Genomic DNA, 17,739 nt, shown 5'->3' with positions numbered 1-17,739 from the left:
GAGGGAGGGGAAGGGATAGTTATTCCATATAGTGGCAAAGGCCCTAGAGGCAGAAAAGTACAGACTGAGTTTGGAAGAACAAAAAGTTTGAGTTTGAATGGAGCATTTATCGTTGCTTAGTAATTTTCTTTTTTAGTTACGTGTGACTCTTTCTGACCCTTTTGTTGTATTTCTTGGCAAAGATATTGCAGTGATTTACTATTTCCTTCTCCAGCTCATTTTACAGATGAGAAAACTGAGGTAAACAGAGTTAAATGCCTTATCCATAGTCATACAGCTAGCAAGTGTCTGGATTTGAACTCAGGTTTTCCTGACTCCAGACCCAGCATTCTATCCACTGTGCTGTGTGGCTTCTTCAGGGATGGAACATCGGGTTTGTGAAAGGGTGCTTTAGGAGATAAGGGAGGATGGCTTTGGAGCCAGGGTACTGAAGGCCTTGAATGTCAGACTAGGAAGTTTAGGCTTTATTTTGTATTCACTGGCAATTATGGAATAAGAGAAATTAACTTTAGAACAACTAACCTGGCAATGGATAATCAAAGGATTGGAGCTGAGAGAGATGGGAGTGAGAGAGTCCGGGTAGGAGGCCCTTACAATGGTTCAGATGAAACAGAGTAAAAGAGGGTTTGTCCTACATGGTATCAGTGGAAATGGGATAGACGGAATAGATACAAGAGATATTTGTGGGGTAGAAGCAGGAGGATTTTATAACCGAATAGATAACCACATTATTCAATCATATTAGATATTATCTAATCATTATATAACCGTATCTTACAGTTTTATAGTACTTTAAGGTTCCTAATGTTTTCTTGTGTAATGGGTAAAGGTATCATTATATCCATTTTAAAGGTGCAGAAACTGAATCCTGAAACAGGACCTAAATCAGGTCTCCCTCACCCCAATTCCAGCACTCTCTTGACTACTGGTATTCATCTTTATAGAGGTAATACTTAAGCTATGAGAATGAATGAGGTTATAAAGGGAGAATTCTGTATTTAAGGAGCAGAGGGATCAGGAAAAGGAATAGTAGAGAGGACAAAGGAATAGAAAAAAGTCCATAAGAATGTAATGCCATCAGCTATAACCCCTATGACTCTTCCATCTCCTTCTGTTCTCCCTTCTCCCAAGCTCGTGTTGCCTCTTTATGATCTTTCTTCCTATCTGACTCTTTTCTTCATGTTTATTTAAACTTAATTTGTGCAAAAATGATGGAGAACTAATCTAGAGTTTAAGTCGTTCCAATTATAAGAGGGGATACCTTAGTCCTAGCACAGGCCTGACCACACAGAAGGCTATTAATAATTGCGTTTTAGGGTACTTTTTAATTGACCTGTTTTAATCTTGTAATATCAACCTTATACTTTTACTGTTGTTTTGTACACTGTGTGTACACAAATGATGTTCACTTTAATAAGCTTAAAAAGCATTCTTATTCCTGGCTTTGGTCAAATTATTGCAAGTTTTTCATTTATTATCAAACTTAGTGATCTCTTAGTATAACTAAATTCCCTTGAAGTATACATTTCAATATCAAGACTGCAAATGTTGTGATATTTTATAGTGACTATCCATATTAGAATCCCCCCCAATTAGACAATATCTCTGAAAGTAAATCAAAGCGTCATTTTTCAGAATGATTCTTTCTTTTTTTTTCCCTAGTAATAATTCTACTAGGATGCATCTTTAACATGTAAGACAGAACAGTGTACTGAATCTGCAAACATACCTGTTAAGCAGATCCCTTTGGTGCTATTACATAAATCCAACATCACCCGAACCTAAAAGTATAAAAAGAGCAAAATTAATCACAAAACAAAGAAGAATGAACTCAGGACTGGAAAAAAGATTACAGGTTCTCTTTTTATTTTAAAGAGACTAACAAGCAGAAAGATATTAGAGAAAATATTTGGCAATGTCAGTGGAATTTGCAAAGCTAAACACTGGGCAAAATGTGTGAACTTTTAAAAATCCTTAAAATAGCAGGCAGGAAAGATTTGTTATGGAGCTGAAGAAACAATCAACTTTTGCTTTTAAATTTCTACTGCACTCTCTTGGAATAAAGAATGTTGCCTGAAGTTTTATTAAATCTGGACTTGTCGTTGACAAAGAAACATGGTTTATTATAGTTGGAAGAGAGCTTAGAGATTATGTGATTCAGTCCCTCCATTTTACAAATGAGGAAACTGACTTTGGAGATGAAAAATATTTTATTGCATATTATATAATCAGCTAGTGCTGGAATCACTGATTCCATAGTCATAAAGTCCAGTTACAATCTCCAAAGACACTATAATTCTGTTAACAGAGTGGCTTGTAAATGGTTAAGTCAGCTTTCAGTGGTGCATGTTGGATCAGAAAGGGTTAACACTTAAATTGACATTACTCAATGTAACTATGAGTGAAGGATTATACTATTCCAAGAAAGAATAGGATTTTATACTTGTAGGGTTCATCAACAGGCTTGGATGCTCATACACGGGAAGAAAGGAATTCTATTTGTGACCTGCTTAGACAAGGATCGTACATAATTTAGTTGAATTGAATCTGACAAGAATATTATTCTATCCCCAGTGCTGAGGCTTAAAGAGTGATGGTGCTGTGGAAAGAACAATGAAAATGGAATCCGAGAACCTGGTTTTAAACATTGAATTTGCCACTTGTGTGACCTTGACCAAGTTACTTAATCTGTTTGGGGGTTAGTTTTCTTATCTATAGAATGAATGGGTTTAAGTAGATGATGCCTAAGGTCCTTCCTAGCTCTCAATCCATAATCCTATGTGTATTAGTTTATGCTATTCAAACTACTTGAAATGAACTGCCTTCCTTTCTGCTAATCCATGACTATTGTGCCTTTTATGTGGGATGAGAATTTACCTGTGCCAAGAAATCTTTGCTGATTAGCTCAATTGCATCTTCTTAAAGATTCTCTGTCTGTCTGTCTGTCTCTTTCCCCCTCTCCTGAATTTTCTTGATTACTTATGTAATTTAGATTCCTCAAGACAGCATGAGAAAATGAACATACAAATGCAAGGGAGAAGCTAAGAAGAAGCTAAACCCAACTAGTGTAGCTTAGATGTAAACTCCTCAAAAATGCTACTTTGGGGCAGCTAGGTGGCTCAGTGGTTAGAATGCCAGGCCTGAAGTCAATAGGAAATGAGTTAAAATTTTGCTTTAGACTTAATAAGCTGTGTGACTCTGAGCAAGTCACTTAGTCTTGTTTACCTCAATTTCTCATTTATAAAATGAGCTAGTAAAGGAAATGGCAAATCACTCCAGTGTCTTAGCTAAGAAAACCTTACGTGGGGTCATGGGACGTTGAACATGACAGAAATGACTCAAAACAACAACAAAAAGTTACCTGCCTAAAACCACCACAGAAAAGTCAAAAAGATGTCACTTTAAAGATTCTTCAGGGTGACCTTTGATTCAGCAATTCCACTACAAAGTTTCTCAAAAAGATAATTTAAAAAGGGAAAAGAACTTACATGTGTAAAAATATTTATAGCAATGCTTATTGTTGTAGCAAAATATGAGAAATTAAGAGGATGCCCCTCATTGGGGAATGGCTGAACAAGCTGTGGTATATGAATGTAATGAAATATTATTGTGCTATAGAAATGATGAGCAGGCAGGATTTCAGAAAAAACCTGGAAAGACTTATATGAACTGATGCAAAGTGAAATGAGCAGAACCAGGAAAACATTGTACAGTCTCAGCAACATAGTGTGATGATCAACTATAAATGATGCAGCTCTTCCAAGCAGCACAATGAATCAAGACAAGTACACATGACTCATGAAGGACAATTCTCTCCATTTTCAGATAAAGAACTTCTGGAATCTGAATACAAATTGAAGCATATTTTTTTAAATAGTCAATAACTAAAGCAATCTAGTGTTTGAAAAACCCAAAGACCTCAACTTTTGGGATCAGACCTCACTATTTGACAAAGAATGCTGGGAAAATTGGAAATTAGTATGGCAAAAACTAGGCATTGACCCATACTTAACACCATACATCAAGATAAGGTCAAAATGGATTCATGATCTAGGCCTAAAGAATGAGATTATAAATAAATTAAAAGAACATAGGATAGTTGACATCTCAGACCTGTGGAAGTAATTTGTGACCAAAGAAGAATTAGAGATCATTATTGATCACAAAATAGAAAATTTTGATTATATCAAGTTAAAAAGATTTTATACAAACAAAACTAATTCAGACAAGATTAGAAAGGAAGCAATAAATTGCTTAAAGGTTCCAATAAAGGCCTCATTTCCAAAATATATAGAGAATTGACTCAAATTTATAAGAAATCAAGCCATTCTTCAATTGATAAATGGTCAAAGGATATGAACAGACAATTTTCAGATGATGAAATTGAAACTATTTCTATCCATATGAAAAGGTGTTCCAAATCATTATTTGCTGGAACTCTATCTTTCCAGAAATCAGCAAGAGTCAGGATCACTAAACGTCTTTATTCTAGATCTTTACCTTCGCCTCCAACGCCCGGTCACGAGTGCAAGTGAGCGTGAGTTCCACCACCCAAGTTTCTCTTGCTCCTCCCACACAAGTCACTTCCCTCTCTTTGTCTCACCAATCAAGTCAGCACAGAACAGCTGGGGAGGGTCAACCTTAAACAAGTTAATAGGGAACCGTCCAATTGGCAATTAGTCTCACGTGCTTCATCATCCAAGTGCATTGCTCAGTTCTAGCCCTTTACATCTCCCGCTTTCTTTTGTTTTAGACCACAGGAGGTCGCGCCATCCCTGACCTTTCAGGGAGATGAGAATCCCAAAAAGGACGTGATCACGCCCCCCCTGACTTCTCAGGAGGGGAGATGAAAGCACTAAAAAGGAGATAATCACGCCCTCCCTGACATCTCAGGAAGGGAGATGAGAAGCACCAAAGAGAAGTGGGGATTTGCTAGCGGGTTTCTGGATTGAAGGGCCTTATTAGAGACAAGTATGCACAAACCCATCAGCATGGGAGTTATTACACAAGCATCTGGCTGGTCTCTCTGGGCTGTTGTCTGGTGCTTCTCTTGGATCCCCAGGTTACAAATGTCTCTGGTGGGGATGAACTCTGCTGCTGGATCTGCACCTAGGAAGGAATGTCCCCGGGGCCCAACTTGGGCCTTTCCAAATGCCATCCAGGCCTTTCCACATCACAGTGGAAACAAAGTTGTTGTCAAAAAGATCAAAAGTCAGACAAAAGTCAGTCTGTCACTTAGCTGCACTTTCTGTGTATGCCCGAAGTGCATTGCTAAGGTAAAATGCAAAGAATTTAAAAATGTAAAACCAAAATAATTTAAAAGTGTAAAACCAAAATAGATTAAAAATATAAAACCAAAATAACTTTAAAATGTAAAATCAAAATACTTTGAAGATGTAAAATCAAAAGTGTTTAAAAATGTAAAATCAAAATTTAAAAATTGTAAGCAATCACATATCCCAAAATTCCCTTCTCTTGTTTAGAAGAGAAGATCTTGGGGATAGTCTGTGCAGTAATGACTTTACTAGAACACTCGGCTATATCCCTGAATTCTTTTGCCTAAAAATCAAAGTTTGAATTTCTGATACCGAATTGTACTCCAGGAGTGTGAATCAATAAATCTGATATTACTTTTCCTCCTGGGTCAAAGATCACACACTGTCTATTTATTCTAGTGATTAAAACAACAATTTTCCAACCCATTCTAGACATAAACACTGTTTTATAAGTACCCGTAGGGGGTTGGGAAATCAAGCTCACCTGTGGAAGTGGAAAATCCACGAGGTAAGAAAAGAGGAGTTCCAACTCTCCAAAGACGATCCTAGCAGTTTTAAAAGTATAAAACTCCACTCTCTCTAACTGCAAGGTCTTATCCCTGTAAGGTTTCTTAGAAATTAACTGAACTGTATTTTTAAAACTTTTCTGATTATACTCAATACCCCACAATTCCTTTTTGCCTTGGGGCATAAAGCCTACTCCTGTCCTTTGAAATGAAGACACCGGAGTTTTGAATGGATTAATGGGCAGTGCTGATAGTATTATCGCCCTTCCTTTTCCTCCTCCCCCTTCTCCCTTGGCCCAAGAAGGTGAGGCAGAGGGAAGAAGAATTGGAAAATTCCCCAAAGGCTGATTTAAAATCAAACCTGAGCTTTGCACATAAAAAGAACTAAACTTCTTCTCAATGAAAGAGTAATCAATAAATTCCTTAAAACAACAATGCAGGAGGTAAACCAACAAAACGCTAAGAAGAATTTCTACAACTGAAGTCCATGTGGTTCGTTTATTTCCTTCCTTAGTTTCAGCCACTGGTTTGAACTCTTCCTGTTCTATCTGTAGTAACCTAGCTTTTTCTTCTTTCTCTATCTCCATCTGTAGTTTAACCTGCAATTCCAGCAACTCTTGCTGTGGCATTTTATACTCTCTACTGTCATACAATCGCATTAGCTCTAGGTTGCTCCCTCTCCTAGCTCTATTTACTGGGTGTGGGGATAGCCTTTGTGGAGCTTGATTACAAGCTTCCTGCTGTTCTTCAGTGGTGATCTTTGTTAAAAGATCTTCCATCTGGCTCTTTAACCTCTTTATATAATAAGCATTATGTTCAGCTGTGTCCTTGAGTCTGATCCCAGATTTACCTGGGTCCATATTGCTTCTCTGTCTTCCCTCTTAAGTGGCGTTTCTACCGGATCTTTCAGAATCTTAATTCTGAATATTAAATATTTTCAAAACCTGATAATTCCTGATGCGTCCACGTTGAGCGCCATTTGTAACGTGCTCTCCTGGCAGTTACAATTACTAGTCTGTCCTAGACCCACCAGAGTACCTTTGACCACTGTCCTTTGCAGTGTGAGCTCTACCCGGCTCGCCTCCTCTGAGGCCTTCTAAGGTCTCTGGCCACAATCTCTTGAATCTATAGCTTAGTAACCGGTAGCGCACTCAAGAACAACCACGTGTAATCTTAAAAGCCTTTATTATACCTACTCACATAATGCCTTAACTGATGCCCTGACTTGTTGGTTCCCTAGTGAACACCTGGTCAGAAGACCCATGTGTTCACTACCAAAACCCTTACCTCTTTCGGCTACCCATCTTGGCTTGGCCACCCAGGCTAGGAGCCAGGGTGAACAGCACGAGGTTAAAGAGGGCGGTTGCTGCCTGCAGTGGGCTTATATAGGGCCTGTGAGGTCACACACACAGCCAATCAGCGAGAGAGTCACCCATTACAAAACTATTTCAATATGGCCAGGATCCCGCCCAAGGGCAGTCCTAATATCCACAGAAATTACTTCTGGGCCTCAATCCCGATGCACTGTGTCTGCCCATTTAAAGGGCCCTTACAATTATTGATCAGAGAAATGCAAATTAAGACAACTTTGAGATACACTATATACCTCTCAGATTAGCTAAAATGACAGGAAAAGATAATGAAGAATGTTGGAGGGGATGTGGGAAAACTGGGACACTGATGCATTGTTGGTGGAGTTGTGAAAGAATCCAGCCATTCTGGAGAGCAATCTGGAATTATGCCCAAAAAGTTATCAAACTGTGCATACCCTTGATCTAGCGGTGTTACTACTGGGCCTGTATCCCAAAGAGATCTTAAAGAAGGGAAAGGGACCTGTATATGCAAGAATGTTTGTGGCAGCCCTTTTTGTAGTGGCCAGAAACTGGAAATTGAATGGATGCCCATCAATTGGAGAATGGCCAAGTAAATTGTGGTATGTGAATGTTATGGAATATTATTGTTCTGTAAGAAATGACCAGCAGGATGAATAAAGAGAGGTTTGGAGAGACTTACATGAACTGATGCTAAGTGAATTGAGCAGAACCAGGAGATCATTATACACAGCAACAACAAGACTATATGATAATCAATTCTGATGGAAGTGGCTATCTTCAATAATAAGAGGATCCAAATCAGTTCCAATTGATCAGTAATGAACAGAACCAGCTACATCCAGCAAAAGAACACTAGGAAACGACTGTGGACCACAACATAGCATTTATACTCTTTCTGTTGTTGTTTACTTGAATTTTCTTTTTCTTCCCAGGTTATTTTTACTTTCTTTCTAAATCTGATTTTTCTTGTGTATCAAGATAACTGTATAAATATGTATACATATATTGTATTTAACATATACTTTAACATATTTAATATGTATGGGACTACCTACCGTCTAGGGGAGGGGGTGGAGGGAAGGAGGGGAAAAGTTGGAACAGAAATTTTTGCAAGAGTCAATGTTGAAAAATTATCTATGCATATGTTTTGTCAATAAAAAGCTATAATAAACCTATTTGTTCACTTGCTTTATTCTTTCTGATGTTTTTTTTCCTTTTGATCTGTTTCTTCTTTTACAAACTGTGACTAATATGACAATATGTTTTACATAATAACACATGTATAAACTGTCAAACTGTCTACCATTTTTGGAAGAGGGGAGGAGAAGGAAAGGAGAAAAATTTGGAACTCAAAATCTTGTAAAAATGAATGCTAAAAATTTTCTTGACATGTAGCTAGTGAAAATACTATTTTAAAAAAGATTCTTCATATATTAATTATAGTTATTGAGGATAATAACAAAGGGAAATGGAATCTACCTGCTGGCTAATTCCAGGGCAAAACCAGTGAAATGTATTGTAAGAGGGTGGAGATGGATGATGAATGCAAGTTAGGTTAACTAACTTTTGTGTAAGATCAGAATGCATCTCAGAAACCTTTGTCCACTAATCCAATTCTACCTTCATTAAAATTATATCTTTATTTTTCTCCCTCAATTCTCTCTCTTACTTAGGTATCCCAGAATTTTCAAGGAGTCTATCATGATGATTTGTTAATGGAGGGCTTATTAACAAATTAAATTATTGAATTTCACTAAGTCATAAGTTATTTCATAAGAACTTCAAAAGTGTTTAACATTTCTGCTTTCAACCTTTGGAAATTACTCTATCTCTGGACTAGGATTCAAATGGTAGCTGGGAGATACTGAGAAATTTCATATTTGCATTAAATCAGAAGATATGCATTAAGCTCCTCATAGTTTCTTATCAACACAATTATTTTTGAGAAGTACTTTCTAATGATGGCCAATTACTTATAACAATGTTGGTTACATTTTTACTTGGATTTCATTTAGGAAAAATGAACTAATTACTTTTCATGGATTTCAAAGGCAACGTTTTTAATCTATGTAAAGTTTAGCAGACACATTTAACTTTTCACTTCTGCTTAAAATCACTAGTGTCTATTTCCTATTTTTAATTTCATTTCTCTCAAAGTAAACTGAAATGGATTCCCTAATCTGGTTACTGGATAGAATATTATGGCTGGTAAAATGCTGATTTTTGTTAGTTTTTACATAATTTTCATTTCCAGATATATTCTACCATCTCTTTCATTCTCAGAGAATCTTTCTTAATAACAAAGAATAAAGATGGGGAGAGAGGAGAAATAGTTTGACAAACTAATCACCATGTCAACAAAGACTGATATTATGTTCTATATTTTCCATCTCTTGTCTTCTTCAAAGAAGGAAAATGCATTCTCACATTTCTTCTTAGAATTTCACAATATTCAATTTTGACAGTTCTGTTTATGTATGTACTTCCCCCCCAATTTTTGTTACTATTGTTCTTGTCTATGTTATTTTTTACATCTGTTCATTTAAGTCTTTAAGTCTTTTTTGCTTCCCTGTTCATTATTTTTTTTAGAGTGCAGTAATATTGGAAAACCATTCTCCAATTATAGGACATTTTCTTTGTTTCTAGTTTTTCTATTAAAAAATGCTACTTCTATAAATGTCTTCTTGTAAATGAAGCATTTCTTTTTATCATTGACCTCTTTAGGTCTCCAAATTAAGAATAATTGCTATTCATTTTCACTCTTTTTGTCGTTGTTTGCTTACATTTTATTATGCTTCTCTTTTGTTTCTTCTGCAGTATGATAATTGTATAAACATATGTACATATATTAGATTTAACATATATTTCTACCAAGTTTAACATATATTAGACTACTTGCCATCAAGTAGAGGACATGGGGGCAGGAAGGGAAAATTGGAACACAGGAATTTGCAAAGGCTAATGTTGAAGAATTGTCCATGCATATGTTTTAAAAAATAAAAAAGCTTTAATTTTAAAAATTGGCTATTTTATTCACTTTCTTAGCCTAATTCCAAATTACCTTGTAATATGGTTAAACTAATTCACAGCTCCAAGGAAACCCTAAAAAGCCCTAGGGAACAATCTATCATAGTAGAGGCACTAAAATTCCTTCAGGTCTTTTCATTTTTGAAAGGATGGATAAGATTACAGAATCATTGTCCTTAGGTTTTTTTTTTTTTTTTTTTTTTTTACTTATCATTAGTTAAGTAGTCATTTCAGGTAACCTGAACATTCCATTCCCTAGAATTGTCAGTTAATGATGAAAATAGTCCATTTTGAAAACACTTGTTCTCTGATTAATTAAAAAAAAAACCAACAGTGGATTATTTTTCTCCCATCCTCTCTGATTGATGCAAACATTAGGTTAGGGTCCACTAATTTTATATCAAACTGTGTTGTGGTAATACCATAGCAGCATACTATAAGAAAAGGTACTCAAATAAAAAGTCAGTATGGATATGGATTGTTGGATTTAAAATCAGGAAAATTTGAGTTCAAATTCTCCCTATGTCACCCAAGCAAGTCAGGCTCAGTTTTCTAACCCATAAAATGGGAATATTAAATAGCACCTACTTTCCAGGGTTGTGAGAATCAAATCAAATACTTTGTTTAATATAAATATTATTTATATTATGCAAATATTATATTGAAACTATTCTATAAATGTTAGTTATTATTATTTGGAAGATCTGGATTCAAATTATTATTTGGAAAATCTGGGTTCAAATTCCTCCTATTTACTACCTGTATGCAACTATGGGGTAGATCATTTAATGCTTCTGAGCCTCAGTTTCTTCATCAGCAAAATGAGAGTGTTGGTCAGATCATTCTTAATCCTCCAAATTCTATTAAATTCTATTTTACCATAATAATTAACATTGCTTTCTGAACATATCAACCTATGGGATGAATAATGTATTATTAGCCAAATGAGAAAAGTGAATTGTTAAGTCATTGGGAGCTCTAGAGACAGGATTCAAACTCAGATCTTCTCACACAAAATACAGTGATTTTTTTCAGCTAAGTTCTACTTCTTCCTCTGTTGTAGGTAGTCATAGAATCATAGTTTTATTAAATCTGGAAAGGATCAGAGATCTTTCAATCCAATCTCCTCAATTTGTATTCAAAAATACTGAGGGTCTACTTTCCCGGGGTTATACAATATTTGGGGCAGGACTCCAACCTAGGTCTTCCTCAATCCAATATAGAAGGAATATAGGATCTAGGGATCTGAAAGTGGGGCATTTTCTTCAGCAAAATTTTTAATAGTGGAAAACTTCTCCCTCCAGTTCTGTTCCTTCTTCTTCAAGAGGCCAGAAAAAATACCGCTCTCAGGATTTTTAGATCATGTAGTTTAAACTTCCATTTTATTGATGAGGAAACTGAGGCTAAGATAAGGGAAATAACCTGCCATATTCAAGATCAAGGACTTTTTATTCAGTAATTTTTCAGTTGTTTCCAACTCTTCATGACTCTAATTTGGTGATTTCTTGGCTGGGATACTGGAATGGTCTGTCATTTTCTTCTTCAGTTTATTTTATAGATGAGGAAACTGAGGCAATTAGGGGTAAGTGTTTTGCCCAGGATCACAAAGCCAGGAAGTGTCTGATACTAGATTTAAACTCAAAAAGTCTTCTAGACTCTGTGCCTGATCCTGGATCCACTATACTAGCTGACTGCCCCAGGGACTGACTTATTAACTTTTGTATTCTCTAGGACCCTTAGTGTTAGGCATATGTCAGATGTTCTGTAAGGTAACTGTTTAGTTGATTTCAATATATCACCCATTTCATGTAGTCTTATGTAGAGCCTATGCTGCAGAGATATTATCCACAAATTATGTAAGTTCTGGGGAGGGGATTAAGTGACTAAAGACCCCAGGAGTTGTTTCTGTTTCTTTCCAGACTGCAGAGAAGTTCATGCAAGAGCAGAACTAGAGTAGGTTTTGGAAGATTTTTATAGTGGAAGAGACTTTCCTCCAGTTCTGCTCCTGCACTCTTTGATGAAATTCTCTCAGGGTCTTCAGTCACTTGTTCTTCACCTCAAGGCAGAAGCCCAAGTTAGGACAATTACACAAGCATAAAACTCACATTTTGACCCTGGTGTAGCTTTTTCCTATGTCACCCAGAGCTTCTCAAGATGTCTGAATCCCGTGACATTATAAGATTCCCCTTTGCTTTTTTTCTCCTTCTAACTCACATTGCTCACTGCTTTCATATTCATTTTTCTAGAAAACAACAAAAACCAAAACAATCTGAATACACAGTAGGTAGCAAATTGCCAAGGAAAGTGCCAATGAAATTTGAAGTCAGGTTTGATACTTGGCACTTTCAGTTACTATTTGTACAACCTTACACAAGACATTTAACTTTTCTGAGTCTCTGGAAACTCATTTGGTGGAAAATGTGAGGATGATGACTTTGCAAAGCTCTGCTTCACTTAAATCCAATACACTTGCAAAGCATCCTCCTAATGTCATCAATCCTCCTCAAGAATGAAGGATCAGAGGGCAGGTAGGTGGTGCAGTGGGTAGAGCACCAGCAATGAAGTCAGGAGGACTGAGTTCAAATTTGACCTCAGACACTTAACATTTCCCAGCTGTGTGACCCTGGGCAAGTCAATTAACCCTAATTGCCTCAGGAAAAAAAAAAAAAAAAAAAGGATCAACAACATCAACAATAACAAACTCATCTGAAAAAAAAAAATGAGGAGCTGTCCTATAGGTACTTTAAGATTTCAAAAAAAAAAAAAAAAAGATTTCTCTTAAATTCTAAATCTATGATCTTATTATTAACTCCTATCATTTCCCTCCCCTTTTCCAAAATCTACAACAGTTTATACATCACTATCATCGTAAATTCTAAACTCCTTAAACTTGTTTTCAAAGCCCTACATTATCTTTTCCTAACACACTACTCACTCCCTGGGCCCACTCCATCCTCACATATGCCCTTCCTTTCCACCTTAAAAATTTTGCTTCAGATAGTGTGCCAGGTGAACAGAACTATCAACAGGCAACTGGGACACTCAGGACAAGGAAAGCAAAATGAGTCTGAGCAAGAGGAATTATTTCACTGGAAGGGGTAAAAGACTTTAGCATAGAATGAGCATTATCAGAGGGACACAAAAACTCTGCAACATTGGTTTATGTGGGTAGATTGCCATATACCCCTACAGAGTGGGATAAAAGAGGAGGAGGGGCTAAGAGAACAGGACCTGCATGGAGCAGTGAGAAGGTCTCCTGGGTGCAGCTGTTGCTGCTGGTAGTTGTTGGGAGGCCAAGTGGGACAAGGAAGTGTGCCCTCAGGTAGCTTTCTGTTTTTAGGTATTCTTGTTATTAGTTAGCTAGACAGTGTGGTAGTGTGGATAGAGAGCCTTGCAGTTAGAAAGCTCTGTTAAAATCTTATCTCTGACACAAGCTGACTGGCTGGCTCTGGGCAAGACCCTTCCTTTTTAGTGTGCCAGGCAACTCAATAAATAAACTATAAATTGCAGGACAGATGCCAATCTTCATTGTTAGAGGAACTTTTCTCACTGGGAGTTCTCTATCTCAATGAAATCTCAGGTCTTATTTAAAAAGACATTTCTTGTCACTAGACACAGAAGTTTAGCGTGCTGGGGGTCTAGTTCTGTCTTTGCCAGTAAGGCAGAAAGTACAACTCTGATCTCAATGAAGTACAAAGTAGCTCTTGAGTTTTTGCAAACTTCCTCACTCTTACGTATCTTTAAAAAATTATCATGAACTAGAAAAATCACCAACCCGCATGAACATTTTCATATTCAGGCTATATAGTATATATGGCCAGAAAAAGGAAATTATATATGAATCGAGAGTTTTATTATATTATCTGTTTTTTTTAAATAAATGATTAATAGAATGTGGTAATATTGCCTTGCTAATCTGTGTCTCTTTCTGAACTTCCTCCTGTTCTTTGCATAACAATACTCTGTTAACTACTTTACTCTAAGTTCAACTGCACTAATTTTGTGCAAAATTTTCAATTTTATGCAATCAAAAGTATCTACCTTATTTCTTGTGATTCTCTTTATCCTTTATTTGGTCATGAATTCTTCCCCTGTCCATGGTGGGAAAAGGCACCTCCTTCCATTCTCTTCTAGTCCTTTCCTTATACATATTCTTAAATAAGCTCTACTCTTTGATCTCAACCTTCAAGAAGGCTCCCCACTAAAGTTTCTCTGGGGAGGAAAGGTATAGTGTAATAATAAAGCATCCACTTAATTCACAAATTCTGGAGGACTTTCATTTTTCAACATGACTTTTCATTTTATACAGATATGTATGGCTTTTCTCTGAATGTACTATTTCTCAATGGAAAGAATTTTCCAGTGAAGTAAAAAGGTAACATACCTTTCAACAGTGAAAACCCCCCCAGAATTTCTCCCTCATTTAGTACTGCTTAAAGAGACAAAAATAATATATTTGTTTCACTTTAGGGGATAAGGTAAAAATAAATAGGCACTGAAGCCCAGTATAGGGAATTCCTGGATGAAGACTCTATCAGTGGATATCTATCAGTACCTTCTTCTGAAGTTGATGTTATAAAATATTTGCTTTTACTTTTATGGGAACCTCAGAGTATGATAAAAATATGGCCTCTAAGTTTTTGTAGAATTATAAATGAGCATCACTCATTTTCTTTAATTAAAAATGGGGAGGTACAAGGTAAGTGAGAACAGGATATGACATGAACCACTGAGGATCTTTGAAGAACAGGAATAAAAGGTTTCATCAAGGAATTACATGACATGAGAAAACTGAGTACTAATTATTCTGGATGAACTCTAAAAATTTCTCCATTGGACAAAAAGAGAAAGATTTTCAACATATTGAATGGGCACTTGTGATGAACTTAGAGGAAGATGTGGAGAAGAATGACATGGAATGAGCAAGTATGGATGTATTGCTATCTTCGTTATTGAAGAGAACCTCCAAATTGATGACATCACAGATCCATTAGATGTATGAGTAAAATATTCAATAGAGAAAGTTAAAATCTGAGATTAGGGAAAAGAGTTGATGTGTTACTTGCTAAACCACTGGCTGATTTCTTGTTAGCTTTTAAAAAGTAAAGATGCTCAACTATAATCATATGAAAAAAATGCTCTAAATCACTGTTGATTAGATAAATGCAAATTAAAGCAACTGTGATCTTATATTTATCAGATTGGCTAAGATGAGAGGAAAAGATAATGAAAAGTATTGGAGGGTATGTGGGAAAACTATAACACTAATGCATTGTTGGTGGAATTGTGAACTGATCCAGCCATTCTGTAGAGCAATTTGGAACTATGCCCAACAAGGCTATAAAACTGTATATATACTCTTTGATTCAGCTGTGACAATACCATGTCTGTATCCCAAAGAGATCATTAAATAGGGAAAAGAACCCACATGTGCAAAAATGTATGGAGCAGCTCAGTTGGAAATTGAGTAAATGCTCATCAACTGGGGAATGGCTGAGTAAGTTATGGGTATGTGAATGTAATGAAATGCTATTGTTCTATAAGAAGTGATGAGCAGGCTGATTTCAGTCTGGAAAGACTTACATGAACTGATGCTAAGTGAAGTGAGCAGGATCAGGAGAACATTGTAAACAGCAAGATTATATCATGATCAACTCTTACAGAGTTAGCTCTTCAATAATACAGTGATCCAAGACAATTCCAATAGGTTTGTGATAGAAAATGCCATCTGCATCCAGAGAAAGAACTATGGAAACTGAATGAGGATTGAAGCATATTATTTTTCATCTTTTTTATTTTTCTTTCTTGTGGTTTTTCTCTTTTTTTCTGTTTTTTCTTTCACATGACTAATATGGAAATATGTTTTAAATGATTGTACTAGTATAATCTATATCAGATTGCTTGCATCTTGGGGAGGGAGGAGGTAAGGCAGGGATAAAAAAAATTTTGGAACTCAAAATCTTAAAAAAAAGAATGTTGAAAACTTTACTTTTTTTTGGGGGGGGGTGAGGTAGTTGGGGTTAAGTAACTTGCCTAAGGGTTACACTGCTAGAAAAAGTGTTAAGTGTCTAAAGTTGGATTTGAACTCATGTCCCCCTGACTTCAGGACTGATGCTCTATCCACTGTGCCATCTAGCTGCCTCCAAAACTATATTTACATGTAAATGGAAAAATGAAATGTCGTTAAATGGAGGGGGAAAAAAAGAGTAAGAGCAACAACATGCAGGGAGGGAACTTCCTTTCAGTGAATATAGCAAATGCATATAGCTGGGTAATTCCAACTGTGATCCCTGGGGAGAAATCCTCTCCAAAACAGGACAAATATCAAGGACTTTGAAATCATGTGCCCCGATTGCTCTTCTTTGTTTTAAAGCACAAGTGTAGTATCCTTCAGTTTCCAAGGGGGTGAATTGAGTTCATTCAAAATAGAAACTGAAAACGATAGATACACGGGTAAATTGAGTACTTGCTTGCCACAGAATCCATAGCCAAGCAAGCAAATACTGTCAGTTCTCTAGCCAGAGGCTATGACATAAGCTTCTACCCTTTGGGCTTAAGGTCTATCAAATTTCCTAAAAATGGTTCCCATGACCACATTTATTGTTTAAAAAAAGCATATTGTTAATTTTCTTTGTCATTATCAGCATCTGATAAGTAAGTTAGATCACAAGTCTGGAGATGGAAAAGTTCTTAGAGATATTTTAGTTCTACCTCCTTTTTACAGATTAGGGAAATTAGTTGTTTTGAACAGGATTGCTCCTCCTCTCCCCCTTCAGTCCTGTAACATATGACTGCATAAGAGTGCAACAGTGTTTTTCCATAATAAACTTGTTAACTAGGTACTGAAAACTGTCAGCTTTTAGTAATATTAAAGAGCAAATTGATGTTAGAAGTATAATTAGTATTGAACAAGACAGGGCTTGTTCTAGGACACCAACATGCAGAGAGGAAACTTCCTTTCACTGGTGATGACCACCCCTGCACTGAGCCCTGACCTTCTACATACAGTTCCCATGGAGGTGGGAACAAGAGCAGCACTTCTCCCAGTATGACTGCCCTTTGGTTAGATTGTAGTCTGATTACAGCTCTTGCCTCCAGCCCCAGCTCAACTGCTTTTGTCCCAGGTAAAACATTTCTAGTTATATCTCTTTGACTAGTGCTGTTTTAGTAAAAAGAAGAAGCAGAGTACAAATTATGAAATTATGGAATGATCTGGCCTCTCTATGGTATAATAATTAGTTGAATCCAGGCTCAAATTCTGGTGGAACCTGCAAAATAACATTTAGAATAGCTAGATAGTAAAGTGGATAAAGCATAAGGCCAGAATCAGGAAGATCTGAATTCAACTGTGGCCTCAGACACTTAGTAGCTATGTGATCACCTGATTCTATTTACCTCAGTTTCCTCATCTATAAAATGATCTGGAGAAGAAAATGGCAAACTATGTCAGTATCTTTACCAAGAAAACCCCTAATGGGGCCACAAAGAGTGAGACATGACTGAATGACAACAATCAGAATAATAGAAAAAAATTAAATCCTCTGTAGAAAAAAGACTAATTCAATATTTTCAGTCATCTTAAGAATCAACTATGTA

General features: G+C 36.4%; 1 protein-coding gene across 2 annotated transcripts in view; it reads right to left on the bottom strand.

The window, feature by feature from the left end:
* The window catches only part of LOC141557991 (gliomedin-like), an 85,765-nt gene that overhangs the window by 48,278 nt on the left and 19,748 nt on the right, over window positions 1–17,739 (bottom strand). Inside the window, exons 1-2 of one of the 2 annotated variants that reach the window (XM_074294509.1) lie at window positions 7,070–7,304; window positions 1,730–1,781 (exon numbers count right to left, since the gene is read on the bottom strand). In XM_074294509.1, coding sequence (XP_074150610.1) covers window positions 1,730–1,772 — 43 coding nt within the window. In that variant the 5' untranslated portion in view covers window positions 1,773–1,781; window positions 7,070–7,304. Of the gene's footprint in view, window positions 1–1,729; window positions 1,782–7,069; window positions 7,305–17,739 lie in introns of those variants that run through there. The other variant, XM_074294508.1, reaches the window with a different exon arrangement.

This window comes from Sminthopsis crassicaudata, chromosome 2 (genome assembly GCF_048593235.1).
Source record: "Sminthopsis crassicaudata isolate SCR6 chromosome 2, ASM4859323v1, whole genome shotgun sequence".
NCBI classification, from domain to species: domain Eukaryota; kingdom Metazoa; phylum Chordata; class Mammalia; order Dasyuromorphia; family Dasyuridae; genus Sminthopsis; species Sminthopsis crassicaudata.
This window is presented reverse-complemented; position numbering and strand designations above follow the sequence as displayed.